This window comes from Aedes aegypti, chromosome 2, assembly GCF_002204515.2.
Source record: "Aedes aegypti strain LVP_AGWG chromosome 2, AaegL5.0 Primary Assembly, whole genome shotgun sequence".
NCBI classification, from domain to species: domain Eukaryota; kingdom Metazoa; phylum Arthropoda; class Insecta; order Diptera; family Culicidae; genus Aedes; species Aedes aegypti.
In genome coordinates, this window is record NC_035108.1 from 291,674,541 (window position 1) to 291,695,688 (window position 21,148).

At 37.9% G+C, this 21,148-nt stretch overlaps 1 protein-coding gene across 3 annotated transcripts in view; it reads right to left on the bottom strand.

Moving 5' to 3' along the window:
- Nucleotides 1–21,148, bottom strand: part of LOC5569188 (protein Gawky) — a 34,462-nt gene that overhangs the window by 8,453 nt on the left and 4,861 nt on the right. Inside the window, exons 2-9 of one of the 3 annotated variants that reach the window (XM_021845372.1) lie at nt 14,602–14,793; nt 13,874–14,534; nt 10,711–12,952; nt 2,301–2,663; nt 1,744–2,240; nt 1,549–1,687; nt 1,012–1,485; nt 592–946 (exon numbers count right to left, since the gene is read on the bottom strand). In XM_021845372.1, the coding sequence (XP_021701064.1) occupies nt 592–946; nt 1,012–1,485; nt 1,549–1,687; nt 1,744–2,240; nt 2,301–2,663; nt 10,711–12,735 (3,853 nt within the window). In that variant the 5' untranslated portion in view covers nt 12,736–12,952; nt 13,874–14,534; nt 14,602–14,793. Of the gene's footprint in view, nt 1–591; nt 947–1,011; nt 1,486–1,548; nt 1,688–1,743; nt 2,241–2,300; nt 2,664–10,710; nt 14,535–14,601; nt 14,794–21,148 lie in introns of all 3 variants that reach the window. The other 2 variants (XM_021845371.1, XM_021845370.1) reach the window with 2 other exon arrangements.

Here is a 21,148-nt window from a genome sequence, read left to right on the forward strand (position 1 = left end):
AATGACGATCTTTAAATATGGTGTCTTTGGCAAAGTTGTAGATAATTTAAATACAAACAACATTGCCAAAGACACCTAGTTTGTATCTAGTCACATTTCAAAAATATGGAGGTATTTTATTACAAACCCCAAAAAACAGTTTTTCTCGAATATTTTGAAAATGAGAGGTTTTCGGTAGCAATATTGTCCTACAGAATTGTGTAAACAGTCAAAATGAATCATTTTCTCGAAGACACTAAGGTTGTAAAATGTAAGGAAAAGCAAGTGGTGGCAGATGAAACCCACTGGGATTGAAAATATATCATGAAAATATTAATTTGAAATATGAAATTTTGTAAAAGAATAAAACTTTTCTAGTGGACCTCGATTCCACGACTGCCCAGCATGCTAGAAGGGGTAACAGTAACAGTTCTGTAGTTTTATCGGTTAACCTAAAATTAAAATTCTTTAGGACCGCACGCCCTTCTACACAATTTTGCATCTCCTTCGGCTTTTAAATGCCCAATTCAACAACTCTAAATGTGTTTTCGAGGTAAGAAATCTTATCCGAGTCCAAAAGAGAACATTCACCGAATGATTACAGGTACATACCCGATGAACGAACATTCGACTGCTGGGAACCTCCTCCTGTACGCCACGGTTGGGAATTGTTGTTATTACCAAGCCCACCAGCAGAGCCCATGTTGCCATTGTTGTTATTATTATTGTTGTTGTTTCCCCCTGGAACTCCAAGGTGCTGTAGAATAGTTTGAACTTCGCTCTCTGTGGGAGATTCAGCACAAATGGTCGTATTTCCCAATACGCAGTTGTTGAGTGCCTGTTGGGCCTTGTTGGCCTCCTCTCGGGATTGATACTTGCACAATGCAATTCCATGGTTCAAATATAAGTGGAAATTTTGCAATGGTCCATGCTGCATGCATAGCGTGCGAAGAGTTGGTCCATCGATCTGAAAATAAATATGTTGTAATCGGATAACGGAAAACCCTCACGCAATCCACGAACGAAACTTACCTGAGTAGTCAAATTTTTCAACAAAATCCATGTTGAATACCAGCCTGGACCACCACCACCGCCGCCGCCGGTTGGCCAATTGTTGCCTCCTGGTCCCGGACGTTGATTCCAGCCATTTGACCCGAATCCTCCTGGATTCTTACCAGCAGATAAACCCGGTGGGGGACCACGTGGCGTTTTACCACCAGCTGTGCCGCTACCCAAACCGGTTCCCCACAAATCCGAGGCCCCGGCATCAGACCATGTATTTTTGTTGCCACCCAGTTTGGAAATGGAGCTGGAGAAATTGTTGTTACCAGGATTGAAACTCCAAGTAGAGGAGGACAAGCTGATGGAATCAGTTGGAGATGGCTTGCTACTATTGGCAAACAAGTCTGAATCCTTGGCCGATCCAATCGAAATGGACGCAATTGGACTGCGAGCAATGCTTCCCGGTGTAATAGTTGGATCCTCTTCGATTTTCATTTGGGTACCCTGAAACAGTGTGATCAGACAGTGAGTTTGATTTCGTTCAGGCGCTCTTGAAATCATACAAACCTTCCATGGCTTTCCCGGCTCGAATTCAGGAACCAGATCAGTGAATGTATCTTGAGTAGCGGGCCAATCTTTGTTTCCGGTTTCGGTCGAGGAGTCTGGCCAGCCATCGCCAATACCTCCGCGGCCCGTGGACCATGTGCTTTAAATAAAAAAGTTGGTTATTGGAAGTTTGAAAAATACTTGAATAAAACGTACTTGTCTCCTTGTAAACCACTCAAACCGCTGATGCTTGACCCGGTAGTAGAGAGTGTAGATTTCGCTGTGGTTCCAGGTGCACGAGAGAAATCAGTCAAATCATGACCTGCATCTTTGTCCACAGCCGGCAACTTCCACTGATTCAGTCGAGACTGTTGACTAGTTGAGCCACCGCTGTTACCACCGCCACCGCCACCGCCTCCAGGACCATGATGGTAGGGACCATTATGATCCTTTCCTAATCCCATTTCGGATAAACTATTTTGAAGTGTGGTCAAATCGTTCTGTTCACGATGGAAGTTGTTTGCCAAGTGATTAATATTAGAGGTGTTTCCAGAATGCTGTTGCTGCTGTTGTTGTTTTACATAAATTGCTTGTTGAGTAGCAATTTGGTTTTGTAGTCCAGCAATCTGTTGCTTTATTTTTGGAATCATTGACATCTGATTGTTACCGCCACCACCACCTCGCTGTAGATTATTCTGCGTCACTTGAAGTTGCTGCAACGAGAGGATATTTAAAATAATTAACATCTAAGCCCACATAAATAAACGACTCACCTTGATGTTATTCAGCAACTGATTGAGTAAGAATAGCGTTTGTGGTGCCAACGGTTGATTGAGGATTTGATGATTCAAATATCCCGCTTGAACTGCCATTTGAATTTGCTGAACCAACATACGCAACTGTTGCGTCGAGGGTTGAGCTGATGAGTTTTGGCCAGCCCCAGCGCCACCAAGAATGCCGGCTGCCCCTCCTCCAACTCCGCCATTTGGACCTCCTTGGTTGAATGGGCCAGGACCGGATGGTGGTGCTTGGTTGAGATAGCTTTGCAATGGTTTGCTCAGTGCATTCAAACCTGCAAGATTCGGATTTCCACTGCCCATTCCAGCTGGCATATTGTTGTTGGGCCCATTTTGATTCTGCGTGAAGAAAAGTTGAAAGCAAAGGTTAGATGGGATAGCTTCGAATTTTTATATGGATTCATTCAAATATTACGTAACGCAAAATTTGCCAATTTTATACCCCCTCCCTCCCCCACGTAACAGCTTTTGTATGGAAAATTTAAAATTTTTGTATGGACCGTAACACTATGCTAGACCCCCTCCCTCCCCCTGTTGCGTTACGTAATATTTGAACAATCCCTAAGCAGAGGATTCAACGTAACTGTGACTTAACTAATACAATTATCCCCTGTCCCATCACCCCTTGAGTAATTAATGGACGACCCATGTACATACAAGCTTATTTTGTGATAAATTCTTGCCCAGATGATTTCGGAAACCTTTCAATTTACTTTTAAATCGTCACCGTTACTTCAAGTTGTGTTGGTGTCTTTTGCGTGATTATTCTGAATTGTCCAAGCAATAATCGCGTAAAAGACACCAGTGCTGGAAAAGTTCGCATCACGAAGCAGCTCACGAGTGTATACCAACGCATAACAAACATCACAGACTCGGGAACTGGCTAAGTGTGAGTAAATCCGCACCCGTCTGCTCGGGAGAACATGTCAAAAGAAAAAGCAACAAACTCGGGAGCGTTTACTCCGAGTAACCGAGCAAGGTGTGATTTATTATGGTTTTGACAGACAAATTCATTGTATAACCATCATATCGACAGCAAACTACTAGTTAGTAGTCAAAAGCCCTTGAAAACCATAAATCTCGGAGGGGAAGCAGCACCCAGAAGGACCCGTGCCTTCGATTTTTCGTTGGACCCGTTGGCGAAAGCTAGCGGTGGTAATCCTTCTTGGACACCGTCTTGGGAAAAAACCTCCTAGGAGGTCTCGTCTTCTTTCGTTTATTCACTAAACATGGTTGCAACTACAAACATCTTTTGTTTCACAACTTTCTTCCAAAAAAGTAGGATTCAAAACTGTCACTAAACGTGGCAAAAATGGAAGAAAGGACGTTTCTCCGGAATGCGAACTTTCTTCCAAGGGTGATATGGATAATGTTGATAATTGCATCGAAATGAGCAATCAGTTCGATGCTTTAGACAAATTTCCCGAACACCAAATCGAAGCAGTCTCTAGCCCAGGCTCTTCAAATGAGGAAACATAGAGTGCCACCTATCTTGGTCAGTTGTTCCGAATTTGCGGGATTTAGGCAGAAGATCTTGAACTCCATTAGGGGAATCAAGGTTCCCTTACAAATCGCAAAGAAAGGAGACTGTCGCGTTTTGCCAGAAACTCTTAAAGATCGCGAACTTCTTCTCAAACATCTTGAAGAGAAGAAGCTCAATTTTTTTACTTATGACGACAAAACTGAACGTTTGTTCAAAGTCGTCTTGAAAGGACTCTCAAGTGACTATAAGTCACCTTAAAATTAAAGATTAAAGATGAAATTAATGATTTACTTGGATTTTCCCCAGTCCAAGTAATCATTATGAAAAAGAGAACCCAATCTAGCATTGTTCGGAAAGGGCTTGCTCAAAAATATTAGTTAGTTCACTTTAACAAAAAGGATCTAAATAATATTAAAAGCTTTAGAAAAAGCAAGACTGATGTTCGATGTCCGTGTGACATGGGAACATTTCCAGAAACCTGGAGGAAATTACCAGAACCCCACTCAGTGCCGTCGGTGCCAAAAGTGGGGTTCTGGTACAAAAAATTGTCGCATGAATGCTAAATGCATGATTTGCGGAGGTTCTTCTCACTGTGGGAGTTGGCATCACGTCTACCTCCCTTTCATCTAACGTGAGACATCTAACTATTACCTTGCTGCTGAACGATCATCCATACCTTTAGCAGTGGGCAATTGCCAACATGAGAAAAACAAAATAGAGCGCACTGAAATAGCGCGGTGAACTTCCGTTATCATTATCAACTTGTACTTTGTAAAGTAAACACGCGAATTAAATCTTTTCCTAAATCGAACATGTCTCGTGTTCGTTATTCTCTGTGAAATCCCTTTTTTCGTTTAGTTCGTTTTGCGTACAGTGGTTCTGCCCACACTCACGCCAAGGACGTCTGTCCAGTGAAGGAAGATACCGATAAGTTCATATGCGTCAATTGCAAGGGCAATCATAAGTTCAATTTTTGTGCTTGCCCTTCGCGTAGGATAATCGTCGAGGCTCGTGCCAGGCAGATGAAAGATAATATTCGTTACGATAACGGTCGTTTCCGGAATTTGCCTGGTAGAGTATCGAACAAAGCTCATTTTTCAGTTAACGATCGCTTCATCAAGAATCATAATCATCAGGAAGATCATAATCATGTTCATTCACACTCAATCCTATCAGCTCCACTTTCAATTATTTTCGAGCCGACTGGAATATATATGAAACATATATTGACTCTAATCTTGATGTTGACATTTTTTTTACAAACAAAACTTGATGTTGACAATGCTCTTGAAACTTCAACATTGTTGAAGCCAGGAGCATTGCAATTCCAAAAAGTAAAATTTGAATTCGTGATTATAGACGATGATCTTAAAGGCAATTTCAACGCACTCGCGATCCTGCTATGAAAATCATTAGATTTGCAGAAAGAAATCAAAAAACGTTTTTCACAATTAAGAAACAAAAATTTTAAAAATAAAATTTCTCAATTGGACCCTGGCTCTAAGCCATTTTGGAAATTATCTAAAATTTTGGACAAACCTCAGAAGCCCATAGCGGCATTGAAAGAGGAAAACAAATGATTACTTACTAATTGCGAATAAGCTCAAAAACTTGCTATGCAGTTTGAAAGCGCGCACAATTTTAATTTAAGACTTACTAGTCCAATTGAAAATCAAATTACTCAACACTTCGAAAATATTCTCAATCAAGTGAATGTTTCCGAAAATTCCTGGGAGACTGATTTGGAAGAAATGAGAACTATCACTAAACAATTCAAAAATATGAAAGCTCCTGGCGATGATGGAATTTTCTACATCCTCATCAAGAAACTTCCAGAAAGTAGCTTATTATTCTTAGTTGATATATTCAACAAATGTTTTCAATTAGCATATTTTCCTGACAAATGGAAAAATGCTAAGGTTGTACCAATTTTAAAACCTGACAAAAATCCTGCAGAAGCTTCTAGCTATCGTCCAATCAGGAAACTTTTTGAAAAGGTTATTTTGAACAGAATGATGGTCCACATCAACGAAAATTTAATTTTTGCCAATGAACAGTTTGGATTCCGCCATGGTCATTCGACCACTCATCAACTTTTACGTGTAACAAATTTAGTCCGTTACAACCAATCTGAAGGTTTTTCTACTAGTCTTGCTCTTCTAGACATAGGAAAATCATTCGACAGTGTTTGGCATGAAGGTTTGATTGTAAAATTAAAGAACTTTTATTTTCCAACATACATTGTTAGAATAATTCAAAGTTATCTGTAAAATCGTACACTTCAGGTTAATTATCAGAACTCCAGGTCTGAAAGACTTCCTGTAAGAGCTGGTGTTCCTCAATGCACCATTTTGGGACCAATATTATACAATATTTCCAAATCTGACTTACCTTAGTTATTTCAGGGATATCAAAAATCTTTGTTTGCGGATGACACAGGCCACTCCGCCAAAGGACGAAGCCTGTGTGTCATCTGTAGTCGATTGCAAAAAAAGTTTGGATATTTTTTCTTCATGCTTGCAAAAATGGAAGAATTCTCCTTATGCTTCCAAAACTCAACTAATAATATTCCCACATAAACCAAAAGCTCTTTATTTGAAACCTTCAAGTAGACATGTTGTCACGATGAGAGGGGTTCCAATAAATTGGTCAGATGAAGTTAAGTATCTAGGGCTCATGCTAGATAAGAATTTAACTTTCAAAAATCACATTGAGGGCTTTCTAGTCAAATGTAACAAATATGTATAATGTCTCTATCCCCTTATTAATAGAACATCAAAACTTTGTCTTAAGAACAAGCTTTTGGTATTCAAACAGAGTTATGTTTGATCCTTTGACCTTGACGCTTGCTCCTACGGGGGCCGGCGATGAGGGCAGGATCAAACATGTCGCGCGTCGGTCGAGTGAAAGTGAAAAAGTGGCGTGATCGTTTAGTTGTGTTTGATCCTTCAACCTTGACGCTTGCTTCTGCGGGAGCCGGCGAAGAGGGCAGGATCAAACATGTCGCGCGTCGGTCGAGTGAAAGTGAAAAAGTGGCGTGATCGTTTAGTTATGTTTGATCCTTCGACCTTGACGCTTGCTCCTACGGGGGCCGGCGATGAGGGCAGGATCAAACATGTCGCGCGATCGGTCGGGTAAAGTGAAAAAGTGGCGCGTTCGATTAGTTCTTTTTGATCTTTCGAAGTTGACACTTGCTCCTGGGCAGTGCAGCAAGAAAGCCCGAGCAGTCGTCAGTTGTTTTCCCTCTCGGGTCGTGCGCCTATTTTCTCTGAGTGCTTTTATATAGCCGATCAAATGAGTGAAGCTGAAAGTGGATTGTTGCTGCTCAAGGATGACGGATCAATTGGTGAGCTCGTTTCATGCTACTATTTCAAATCTATAAAATATGTATGACTGCACCTTTAATCGTTACAACGGTGAGACGTAAATATGATTTTTCAACAAACTATGAAAGGTTCGTCACTGTGAGTGTCGACATAAACTCTGATTCATAAATTATTAATGTCTATTTTTTTCTTTTTCAAAACACCTTTTACCTTTATTTTTGTAATTAAAAAAAAACTTTGAATGGTTCGACACTACGAGTGTAGACTTGCGAAAGGTTCACTTTATTCAACAAACTTTGAAAGGTTCGTCACGTCAAGTGTCGGCATAATTTTTCTCTACATAGATATTGTTCATATCAAATGAAAAAATAATATTTACATATAAGCATGTTTATATCTCACCAATAATTATTTATCATGGTCTAATCGCTTATCAAAGTGAATCCTGTGATCCAACGATCCTCCCCATTAACAAACATCCCTCCCAGTAACCTTTGTGGAGATGCAGAGGCAAACACGGTCTCCAAATAGCAAAGGTTACACACTAACATTCCTTCCCCCAATCCCACCTGACTGCAAGGACGTGGCCGGCGCCGTTATTGACCATGTATAAATAGAGGCACTGAATTATGCACACTGAAGAAGATTATGGCCAATCCCAGCCGATCTTCTAGTTGATTCTTTGTGCATTTTCACTGACTCCGGTCAATCACGGAATAGCAACCATTGATATGTGTAGTCAGTCTAAGCTAAGCTAAGCTAAGCTAAGAACAAGCTTTTGGTATTCAAACAAATTTTCAGGCCTGCCATGTTGTATGCTGTACCAATATGGACTAGCTGTTGTTATACCAGGAAGAAAGCTCTGCAGAGAATTCAAAATAAAATTTTGAAAATGATTCTGAAGCTTCCTACATGGTATAGTACCAATGAGTTACATAGAATATCCAATTTTGAAACATTGGAACAAATGTCAAATAAAATAATTAAGCTGAGAAGCATGATCTGTCCCAGTGAGGACATAACGCCACGAAGAAGTATGCAGACATTTTGGAAAATGTTTTGAATTTTGCAATACTTTCATGCACCTAATAACAAACTCACCTGCTCTTCAACCAAACGTTTCCTCTAAACCATACACAAAGTGGCCAACAAATTTCTATTTTGAAATGCCCGCTTTTTCCCGGTATTCCTTGTATAGATTCCAGAGTTTTCCCGGTTTCTAATTTTGCTAATTGAAGGTATTTGAGCTCAACTTTACTTCTATCGTCTTTTGCTTCATAAAAATGAAGAGAACCCTTCAAAGCAAATAAGTGAACTTATTTATTAAATTCTTACTTCTTAACTCTTTGATTTGTTAAAGAAAGTCATAGTAGGGATTTTATAAATCTAAGATTATTTTTAACAATATATTCGGATTCATAGTTGCATGAATGCCATTAAATGAAGAAACATTCCCATATAATACGTTTGAGTACCAAAATCTTCTGAAGGAATTTATTAAACTTTGATTCAAAACATCGAGTCCAATCAGTTAGAGGAAAATTTAAAAAATGTTACCCTTAACAGAAGTGGAAATATTACAAAACATTGTGAAACATGGGCTACGGTATTGTGGGAAAAGTGAACATTTTTTAAGAAGCGTAGTGTAACAAAGTAGAAATTAAATTATTAAAGCTCTTAAAGCATTCCACTGTCAGTTGCTAGTTCAAATTCACAAATGCTGAATGACAATACCTTCAGTACACCAGATTCCGCTCATCTAAGGGAAGTTATTTGTTCAAATGCTATTATAAAATAACTATTGTGTCAATCAATGCTATTTTTATGTCATAATGTAGCTCCAAGTATAGGTAATCAGCGGCAAAATAAAAAGAATTTATAAATAATAAAAATAAAACATATTTTTCCCATGTTATACTATTTGTCTTCTACCATTTGTAATGTTAAGCACAACATTCAACCGCTAAAAAACGGTGTATTTGACAAATGTTTAGTTGGTACCACACAGTTATCATTATATGGTCGTTTTCTGTAAGAAGTGCCGTCAGCATTCATAAGCTCCTACAGGTGGTAAAATTCAAATGTTATGGCATAAAATATGCTCGTTCGCTTCGATTTAGTATTGGAAAATCATTCTTAAAACTACAAATGAACTTTAACACTTCACTTTTTGCAAAAAAATAAAATACTAAAATCACTAAGGTGAGTGCTCGACACTGAAGAAGTCCGTAAGTCGCAGACGAAATAGGCCTATCTGTCAAGATAAGCAACACATATTAGAGTTTAAAGGTATTTGCTCTAATAATCCCTCCCAAAGTTTAATATAAAAAAGTGTAGTGAAATCATTCTTGATTGTTGATTCTAAATACCTACCAAATATTAGCACTTGTAACTAGTGATCCATAATATGGACCAGGAAATGATTGTTTACCACGGTTACGGATCACTTCCAAAGAATGTAGATTTAGCATTGGATTCGACATTTTCAGACAATAGCACTAAGGATAAAACTAATGAAACATCAAGGTTTGTCAATTTCGTTTATTAGCTGATAAAAATGGATTAGACCCCTTCTGGGTAAAGTCTCTCTAATAATAAAAAAAATAATAAAAAATAAAAATGGGCGTAAAACTTGGTGTGGAGCGAAAAAAGTTCATGTTACTACAATGCAGTATCATAAAAATGGCATTTTACCCTTGTTTCCAGCTCTAACACTGTTATTTTTTGCAGTAATATGTGACACATTGTCAACTTTCGCCAAATCATGCAATACAGATGCATTGAGTTGATTTTGCGCACTGATTCATAATATGTTACAATTTGATCCATAATATGAAAATTGATCCATAATATTGTTTTCAAAAATCGATACAATTTTTAATTCTTATGCAACACTATGTAAATATTACATTCAAAACAGTTTACTAACGAAGTTCCAATTTGAAACAATTCAATTCGTGCTTTTTTTAATTACAATTTTACGTTTTCCATGTCTTTTTATTGAATTTTATAGGTTGGACTCCACACTATTTGATCCATAACTGTGGGGTCATCCGTGCGCAAAATGTTGGTTTTTGACACGAAAAATCAATTTTTACACTAGTGAGCGGAAATAGGGACATGAGCGGATGCTGGTGCACTGATGACATATTTAAACACGATTTTCTACAACCTATGGTTTGTAGATTTAGTGTTCGAAAATGTTCGCTCAAAGCGGTTACCGGTAACCATCTCAAATTTCCGGTTTTATTTCCGGTGGATTTAAATTCCCGCCCTTTCCCGGTTCGGTGGTCACCCTGCATGTAGAAAAAAGTTGCAAATGATGGTTTTAAAATGGAAATTAGTATTATATGAATAAAACGCTAGCTTTTTCCATATAATCCGTCATCGATGTCGAGCAATTCAAAAATAATTCACAGAACTTTAATTTTAGTTCCAATATAAGTGGGTATCCGAGTTGGAAATTTAAAACACTTTGCAATTTAATTAGTTGTAATACCATAAATGTGAGTAATATCAGAATTCTCAAAAAAAAATAATAAATATTGAAATTATAAACAGCACATCATTCACATACCTGAGGGAACGGTAGAGATGGCCCAGCACCACCACCGGGGAAACGTCCACCCGAGAATGGTGGCTCGAATCCTCCAGGATGGTCATCGTGACGACGCCAATCGGGCATATTGTTACCGTTGTTGCGTTGCAGCATTTCCATGGCTTCCTCCAAACTCATATTGGACGTGCGAAGAGCTTGTTCGATATCTTCCTTCTTGAAGCCCATTTCATAGAGGATACGGAACTGCTTGCTGCTACGAATTATCTCCTGTGGATTGTGCTTATTTGGTGGTTTACCAACGCCGATGCCGGCACCCCAGTCACCTCCGATGAGATCCGAAGTCTCCGGCCATACATTTCCACCAGGAACAATTGGTTTTTTGTTGTTCCATGTCGATGGATTTCCAGGTCCATCATTCCAAGTAGATCCCCCAGCGCCACCAGCATTACCACCACCACCGCCTCCAAGTGGCCCTGGACCCTTGTCTTCCCAATTATTACTGTTATCATCCCACGAACCATTTCGCATTGCGCCGGGTCCTCCATGACCCCACATGTCTGATTTCATGGGATTACCAGGACCACTGAGTCTTGGTCCACCAATTCCTCCTGGCCCAATCGGACCAGAGTTACCTCCGAGTGGATTTCTTCCATTACGTACCATACCATCATTAGGCCCATTAGGACGATTGGGATTAGTTGGGGCTCCCCAGAGGGAGGTCCCATCATCCAAATTGGACATATTACGACGACTAGCAGGGGGTGATGCTTCATCCCATGATGTTGGTAGTTTAGATGGCGGTACATTTTGAGGGCCACCAGCTCCTACCGGCCATTGGTTACCTCCCGCAGCATTCAACATAGGTGCTTGAGGTGGCATCTTGTTGAGCGGAGCATTAGGCATTGGATGCTGATCCCACATACCGGATGAACCATTCAAACGGCCTGAAATACCTCTTGGGTCTCCACGGAATTCACGGCTAGGTTCAATAGCACCCGGTGGGCGCATATTACGCATGTCGACATTGGGCATATCTAGTGGTGGAGCTGGGATATGTGGTGGAGGTGGAGCAGCTGTTCCACGATTCTCCCAGTTGTTAGCTCCTCCCGGTACTGGAACATTGCCGCTCCATTCAGGTTCTTTCTTGGGTGGTGCATTCGCAACATTTGGTGGCCACATGGCGTTATTATTTTGATTCCAACCCTGTTGTCCAGCAACTGGAGGGTTTGCACCACCAGTGGCTCCACCGGTCCAAACACTATTGTTTTCGGCATTGCTATCATCATCGACTCCCCATGTACCACCAATGTTGTTCGATGGTCCCCAGGGGGTTTTCTGCGTTGGTTGTTGAGTTGGTTGGCCACCGTTGCGAAGATTCGTTTCCCATAGTTCTGTTCCGTTGTTGATATTCATTTTCAAAGCATCTTTATTGGCAGGTTCAGGTGAGGCTGGTACATCCCACTGGGTATCTTGGTTAACGTGCTGGCAACCCCATCCATCCTGGCTGAACAAGGCTTCACGCATGGAGTTGAGATGTTCTAGTTTGGAGGATGAGCTTTGAACAGAGGCTCCTAGTTGAGCAGACATTTGAGGATTTCCACCTGGCGGTTGTTGGTTTTGTGGTTGCGGTGGTTGTTGCTGTTGTTGAGCAGATGGAGGCTGATTGTTGCTATTTCCAGGATTAGCACCAGGAGGAGGTGGTTGATTTGGTGGTTGTGGAACTTGTTGCTGTGGCGGTGGTTGAAGTGGTGGTTTGTTTGTATTTACGACCTGATTCCAGCTATTTGCTCCTGCGCCAGAACCCCCCATAGGTCCACCAACAGATCCTTGAGGAGGTTGCATTTGCTTACCAATGTCGGGTCTCTGGTTTGCATTTGGCGGATTGTTTCCCCATCCCTGCTGTTGTGGAGCAACGGCGCCCCATGAAGCTGTATTGGCATTGGATGGAGGTGATCCCCAAGCACTGGTCCCGTTGTTAAGCGAACTTTCACCACCACCACGAAGACGTAGACAACGCGATGGATTGAATCCTAGTGCTTCCATTCGTCTTTGGCGTTCAGTTAATCTCAAAAGCTCGTCGAATGATGTGTATGCTGAAGTTTTGTTCTTGGTGTGTAATGTAACCGTAATTGTACTTGGTGTACCTTCGACCGCAATCAACACTACATCGGTTGTAGGTAATTGGCTCTTATGAACTAGATTTTGGTCATTTGTTGTGTAATGCTGGATTCGTAGAAAATTATGCTTCTCTACATTTATGCTAACAGTAATGTTAAATTTAATCAGGTAATCAATAAAATCACATATCATATTCACAGTGTTATAATTCACTTTTTTCACACTATGGCTGTTGTGGGTTTTGTTCCAACATTCGCTGATATCGAAGATAAGTTCGAGCGATTCTCGATCGATGATCACTTTTTCTATTGCACCCATTGTTATGTTCTTCTTGCTAGATCAACTAGCAATACTATACCGACGACGATGAGAATCAACCGACTCGCACTGTTTTCTGCGCAATACCACATAGAGACACACTTACGCTTATCGTCATCATTCACTAGTTAAGCTTACTCTTTTCTTAAAGCTTATTCAGACTTCTTCGTATTAGATTGAGTAATTGCAACAAAACTGCATCGTTGCCATTCAACTCCTGCGCGGTTCTGGCTTCGGTATGTTCCGGTAGGAGCTGCACCCGTTTTCTGTCGGCTAATCGGTTACTTCTTCTTTTGGAATGTTGTTGAACCAATTGTGTTGGTTTTAGGAACAGTTCAGCTTCTTCACGTTTCAGAACGTAGTATTTATTTTTATAAAGCGTAGAATCACCACTTTGCTGGGATGTAAACCGCAGTTCTTCTATAATTAGACAGCAGTCGATTGACTAAGTCTCTTCGAGTATGTTTCGATCACTTTGCTAAAGTTTTTTGTGGAACACAATGATGATTTATTTTTTTTTTCTTCTATGTCAGTGCTGCTGTGAATCGAAGTCACATTGTTCTTCACATTTAGTATTATTGTTTCCATTCACATTCTCAGCTTGCGCTGCTATGTTATTTACTTAGCGTTTAGATTACACTAAAACCACAGATAAAAGCAGACAAAACGTTGATAACACTCACTGATTTACTGCTAGTTTGATAATAGTCCTTGTGGATTGCTGTTTAGGCTTAGCTTTACTTACACGTATCAAGACAATTTTGAAATTGATTTTTTTCACTCACAGATACTTCCAGTTGATAATCTTCACAGGAAATGACTTTATGCAATGACGGTTTGAAATATGTTCTCGTGGTTTGATTCGAAGAAATATAGATTCTTGGTATATACGCACTTGTATGTGTGTTGCTTAAATTTGATTTTTAAATGTAGATTTTCACGTGGGATAGTTGAAGTTTGCTTTATCTTAGATTCAAAAATTTATGCTTTTAGGGGTTTCTAGCGCTCGATTGGCGGTAGAGAATAAACGCTTTTCTTTGTGATTTATATATTGTGGTAGATATTATTGCATTTCACTTTGTGTTGAAAATTGTGATTGTAGTTAAGATTTCTTCTTCTAATGTTCGACTCTAATCTTCTTCAGTCATGTACACATGGAAGATGACTTTTATGCTGGCACGTATTTGTTCATATATTTCACCTTTGGCGAACAGTCCGGTTTTTGAGCCTATAGTTTTGATTTTGCTCGCTATTCCGTTTCCATCACACCCGAAATGCTGTCACATATGTTGTTACATTGTCCATCTTCTGTTTTGCATTTCTGCTTCAATTAAACTTAATAATTTCACTAGACACTACTTCCACACACTAGGTATTGTTGGCCAGGGGGACGAAGCACCTACACCCTGAAAGTGAAACAAAAAAAAATACATGTTATTTCATGAACACTTCAGCTAGATCCAAATTATTTACCTTTTAGGACGGAGTCAGATCCCCCAGAAGGATTCTTGTTACGCGAAATGAATCGAGTAATTATATCACAGATAAATCAGATGATAACAACGACAGTAACTGGTTTGTGATGGTACTTAATGTGTGACGGAAATGCTACTGGTAGCTTTTGAATGTATCGAATTGTTTTATCGATAAGATTTGCGGAACAGCCTGAAATCACAAAAGAAAGAGAAAACATATATAATAAATTTGCAACAATTCGCCGGGGTGTGCACCTACAATTAGACGAATAACGGTTAAGTCAACAACGCACACCCATACACATGCAGACGTGGCTTAATTTGAAACGAAATATAGCTAAGCTGACCCCAAACATTGATCTAATGCTGTGCTAGAGCTTTCCAACACCCACTTCCACCCGCTATGAAACTGCCAGCTGCTAGGTAGAGGTACTCAGTCACAATCACTACTCCATAGTTAGATCGCGCAGCTCCATTTTTTTTTGCACCGCTTTCTTGCGTAACAGTTTATTGAACCGTTTGTTTTCATTTCGCGTGTCTTCTCATAGTTTCGCCGAGTAGATGCCAATCATCAGCCGGCAGCCTGTTTTTTAATTTGACCGAATAGTTGGTGTAAGAAATACAACTGGTGTAAAAAAAACTGACAAAATGTTAAAACCGAAACTTTTGCGCGTATAGCTTTGAATTACAGTCCATACAAAAACAAAATATTAGACTACATGACTCATTGACGGCCACATAAATTCAATGAATTGATACCTAATTTTACAACACTAGATTCGTGAAAAGGCATCTATCAATTGAAGGATTGGCAGATACAGATCAGCACTAGTTAGTGTATCTAAAGGGTCCGTCCATAAACCACGTGGTCATAAATGGGGGAGGGTTTTCGTATGGCCGAAACCATGGATGGAAGGGGGTCTAAAAATCTTTAATGACCACGTGGTTTATGGATGGCCCTATATGTGTTTGGGCTTTCGTAGATTTGAAAATCTTTGGATTGGCAGTATACAAACCAATACAAAAGACGAAGAAACCCCTTGAAATAACCTAATCAAGTTTGTTATATTAAGTAGCTAGTTGTAGTACCCGCTTCAAAATGGAATGTTATTGAAAATATTAAACAATATCAATCGGTCTATTTAGCTAGATCTAGATTGATTCAATGGTGCACCCACCGCTTACTTCCATATGCACAATGCATATTCATAAGCGTGATTTAAAATAAAGTTGTATGCACTTATACAAACAGAAGACCACCAGTGGATTCGAGATTTGTACAAACATGTAGATAAGTAAAATGATTGCAACCGCCAGCTAAAACTAAACTGCACAAACTTGCTAAGCTAAGCAATGCGAAAGCGAAGCAAATAAACATTCCGTCATGCAATTCAGCACGCATTTCTGCGTTGCACGTTGAGTGCGGATGATACTATCGTAGGGGGTAGTGTTACAGAATGCATCGATTCACCTTCTTCGTCCACTACTTTATTTTATCCAATCTTTTACGATAACTATATGTTTGATGACAAGATGCTTCTTCCAATCGAAGTTTGAGACAGCTTAGCTACATAACACACCACTCCCTCCAAGAACCTGGGATCGTCATTTAGGGGCTGTCCATTAATTACGTAAGACAAATTTCGGGATTTCCTCTGGTAAGATTTTTTGTATGAATACCAAATATAAATTGTATGGCGCGTAATAAATATCAAACCACCACCTACCCGGCCCCTTAAGACTAAAGTTATAGCGATGACTTCTTTCAGAAGGGAAGGACAAGCCGTTGGAACCGAGGTGAATTAGCTCAGGGCTTTTCATTTTGTTGAGGGACAAAACATACCGTATTGGCCAAAACATTTGCAACTTTTTGGTGTTTCCATACTAAATGGTCAACTTTGGTAGGCTAGATCTCAGTTGTTTATAGACTGATATGAATTAAATTTCCATAGCACGTCAGATATAAATTGAATTTTAACATATATTTTTGAGTGATTTTTCCAATCACGATTTTATAAGCAATAACGGTTTGGCTGAAGTGAATTTTTTGACGAAAAATTATAAACGGTTTATCTGAAAATAGGAAAGCCCCACACCAAAACTATCTTCGACAAACTTGTTCATATTGTCTAAATAAACAACTTTGCTGAAGATACCATAAAGCTATTCCTTCAACTTTTTGGGTTACGTAAATTATTAAAATTTGTCAAAAAATCACTTTATCCAAACCTTTACTGCTTTTGAACCCGTGATTGGAAACATTGTTCAAAAATATATGTTAAAATTCAAGTTATATCTGACGTGCTGTGAAAATGTCATTCAAATCGGTGTATAAACAACAGATTCCAGTGTATGGAAAATCGAAAAAGTTGCAAATGTTTTGTCCAATACTGTATGTTTCTATTAGCGTTTCCATCCCGTGATTTTCAAGATGAACGTAAAATTTGATGTAATCCACAAAACTTCAATGCAAAAAAAATAAATATTTCATCAGATTCAAAATTTATTCGATAAAATAGAAAATGATCATCAAAGAAAGACAATAAACAGGTAGATATTTTTTGGCAAGACCATATTACCAAATCAGTAAAAGTATGTTTATTGACCTAGTTGCAAGGTTATTCATTGCGTTCCTCTCCATCATTAGTTGTTTAATAAGCTTATGCTGAGAAAGCCAATTTAAACGGGGTATCTTTGATAATGTGGATAGCTTTAATAGTGCGGGACCCGTATCCTTTGACAGATACGCGTATTTTGACCTCAACTGTAAGGCCGCAGTGTCGTGTACTAGACTCATGTTTATTTAAAAAACTGCAATCACTTTTTATGTGATTTTTTTCGGTCAATAAATTCTGTGTTCAATTAATGAAATCGAGCTTAAATTCTCTATCAACATTTTCTAATCCAGTTCGAACTGCAATAATTTCAAACAGAAGTTTAGTTGTGGATTTTCATGTGTTTATCTACTCATTATCAAAGTCACCCCAACATCGAAAATCGACTTTCGATTATATAAAAAAAACATAAGTGCGTTTAAAACTAATCGTTATGCAATCTTTCAACTACAATCGATCACTAAGATACCGTTACTTGTTTAAAAAATACAAAAAAAAATCCAGAAAGCAGAAAGCAGAAAAATCAATTAAAGTTATCCCGTTTTACGATGCACCTGAATTTCTATAATTTTTAATAATTTTAATCGTAGTTTGATAAGTTTCAGCAATCAACTTTAAGCATGATCCACTACAATACCTTCAACAATCTCAAAACTTATTTTTTGTTCTTCGAATTTTGATGACTTTTCGAAAGTCAGAGGCAAATGGTTTTAATATTACGACTTAAATGTGCTATCCCGACTAGAGGTACATAACAAAAATATAATGAAATTTTATCAGAATATGATATGCATATCGTATTATGATTTAATTTTGTTAGACACCGTTATCCACAGAAAATATTTACACAAAAATATATCATATTGTGTTCTTTTTTTTAGTTTATTTCTTATTGTTTATTTTAACAATTTTATAATAAAATTAATACACATCTGTGTATTCTAATCAACTTGAGTTTTTGAATCAAGCGAAATATATATATTTTTTATTTGAAAAGAATGAAAGAAAAATCTCTTGGGTTTGTAAAATTAGCCAAGCGGTAACAAGATGTTATGATTTTAATTTAATTATTGACCAATTGCAAGTGATTAAAAAGTGACTTGTTGCGACTTGAAATTCCTTGTTTTATATCAAAACATACCTAGAAAGATTCGCGAATCAGGCGAAACTGACAAAATGTACACAATTTAAGAAGATAAAGCGTTGAAATTGTAGCTCGATTGTCTATTCACTGCACTTGAACTTTTCCCCTATCGATAATTTAACTATTCAAAAAACGCAAATTTGTAGAAGACGAAACTTCACCTCATGCCAAACCACACACTTTATTGATTACGCCTGTGTTTTTGTTTATCAAAGTGATGGGCGTATCTGAAATCGAAATCAAAACACGGCGAGAGTAAACGGCGACATTGCAAACAAAAAATAAACAAGGCGTACATGGCGGGCTTGATTGAAACCAGAATGTAAACACGGCGCAAAAGTAATAGGCGACACTGAAAATAATATCGATTACAGGCTCATAACATTGGGCGATACTGGCATTCTTGAGTGCGTTTAAGGCGAAACCTTATAATATTTTTTTAGTACGAAATAGCTAGGGAAATTGTAGGAGATATGTGTGGTATTGATGAGGATTTTAAAACTAGGTTTATGAAATGTGTATTAAAGTGAAAAGATTAAAGTTTGAGTATATTTTCTCCAATTGGGATTAAAAATTGCACATGAGAATTTCATTGGTTATTTTCTCATTGTTATTGATTTGTCAGATAGGCCCTTATCGCGAATCCCTCTCGATACATTTTTCTGTCTATTGCACCGAACATGAAGTCTTATTAGAATTGATAAAAAACTGATTATAACCATATGTTTCTGTCTATTGCACGGAATATCATGTTATGTTAGAATTTTCATATAATTGATCAAAATTAAGTTACAAGTAATGAATTGCCCCGTATATTATACAGCATTATAATTTTGATACTTTTTATCAAAAATTATAACTGGACTTGATATGTTTTTGATAGATTAAAAATACATTTTGTTATATTTATGTTACAATTCATATAACTTTTTGTTATAAATTTAGTTATTTTAACAACATCCTGCATCAAAATAGTAACAACCTATGTTCGATAAAATCTTCATATCATAATAACATAAGCTGATATAATTTTGTTATGTACCCATAGTCAGGATCAGTGGCGATTCCCTAACCTCAAATCTACCTGTTATTTTGGGAAGCTACTATCTTTTTATAATACATTCTAAAAAACATTATGCAGATCAATCTGACATTGACCGCATCAAAACAGAAGCACTTAGGGGTCATGCACAAATTACGTCACGGTCCAAGGGGGGAGGGGGTCAAGCCATGCGTGACAAGCCTTACAAAATGTTCGGAGGGCTCATACAAAAAGTGTGACAAAGGGTGGGGGGGGGTTCTAAAAAGTTAAAATTTAGCGTGACACAATTTGTGTACCATCCCTTACAGTATGTATTGGACAAAACATTTGCAACTTTTTCGATTTTCAATACAAAATGGCCAGCTTTGTTAAGCTAGATCTCAGTTATTTATGAACCGATTCGAATGAAAAATTCACAAAACATCAGATATAACTTGAATTTTAACATATATTTTTTAATAATTTTTCCAATCACGAGTTTATAAGTAATAACGACTTAACTAAAGTGTAATTTTCGACGAAAAAAATCAAAACTATTTATCTCAAAATCTGATAGCCCTACACAAAAACTGTCTTCCTCGTTAAAATCTTCAACTTTGCTGAAGCTATTTCTTCAATATGTTGTGTCATTTATGAGAAATCGTCAATCGTCAATTCACTTTAGTCAAACCATTACTGCTTTTGAACTTGTGATTGGAAAAATCACTTAAAAATATATGTTAAAATTTAAATTATAACTGATGTTCTGCCAAAATTTCATTCGAAAAGGTTCATAAATAACTGAGATATAGCTTACCAAAGTTGATTATTTTGTACGGAAAATCGAGAAAGTTGCAAATGTTTTGTCTAATACTGTACGTAATGGAATTTAACATTGTGACAGCAATCTAGTGCTATCTATGCATTTCATAGGGATCGTTTCGGTTAAAAATCACTTTGGAAATTTTACTTCCATTTCAACAAAAAATACCGTGAAATAGAGTAAAGTCGATCACTTTTGAGCGATTCTGCTCCAAATATTTTTAAAACCTGTACTGCCCCTACTCGCAAAACAGTCCCACATCCTATGGGATTACCTATATAAATGGGACTATTATGCGAGTATGGATGTTCATTAAATTATACAAACGAAATTTTTACAAAATGTTATTTGGTTCCGGGGTGAAGTTGATTAATAACAGCGATAGGTATTCTAAAATAAATAGATAAGCTATTTACTAAATTTAGGGTCTCTGATCCTGAATCAAGTCTCAAAAATCTTACAACTTATTGATAAATCGGTCAGTTTCAATTGAATTTTGAATTACAGAATATACATGACACGCCTAAAAGTATGAAATTTTCTTTGAAATTGAGGGGTAAGTGTAAGAGGTGTAAGTGACAAAAACCTAATTTTGAGAAAATCGACTTTGAACTTGTTTCAGTAATTTTTCATTTCATACAAATCAGCCCTACTTCTACGTACATCTATAGCGTGCAGCTCAATAATTCTGGTAGCGGAATCAGTCTTTAACCGTTTCTTGTCTTATCTTTTTGCACAATACTTATGAAAAGCGTACTACCCATTGTCAAAAGATAATTTTGCTAAACATGTAGTTATATAATCCAATACATATCAACTAATATGGATAAAATGGCAGTGAACGAAATTTGGGTAAATCACGGTATATGTTTAGTTGCCAAAAACTAGCACTAGCAGCACATGAGCCGTATACTTTAAAACAAGGAGCAAGTTAGGGTAACT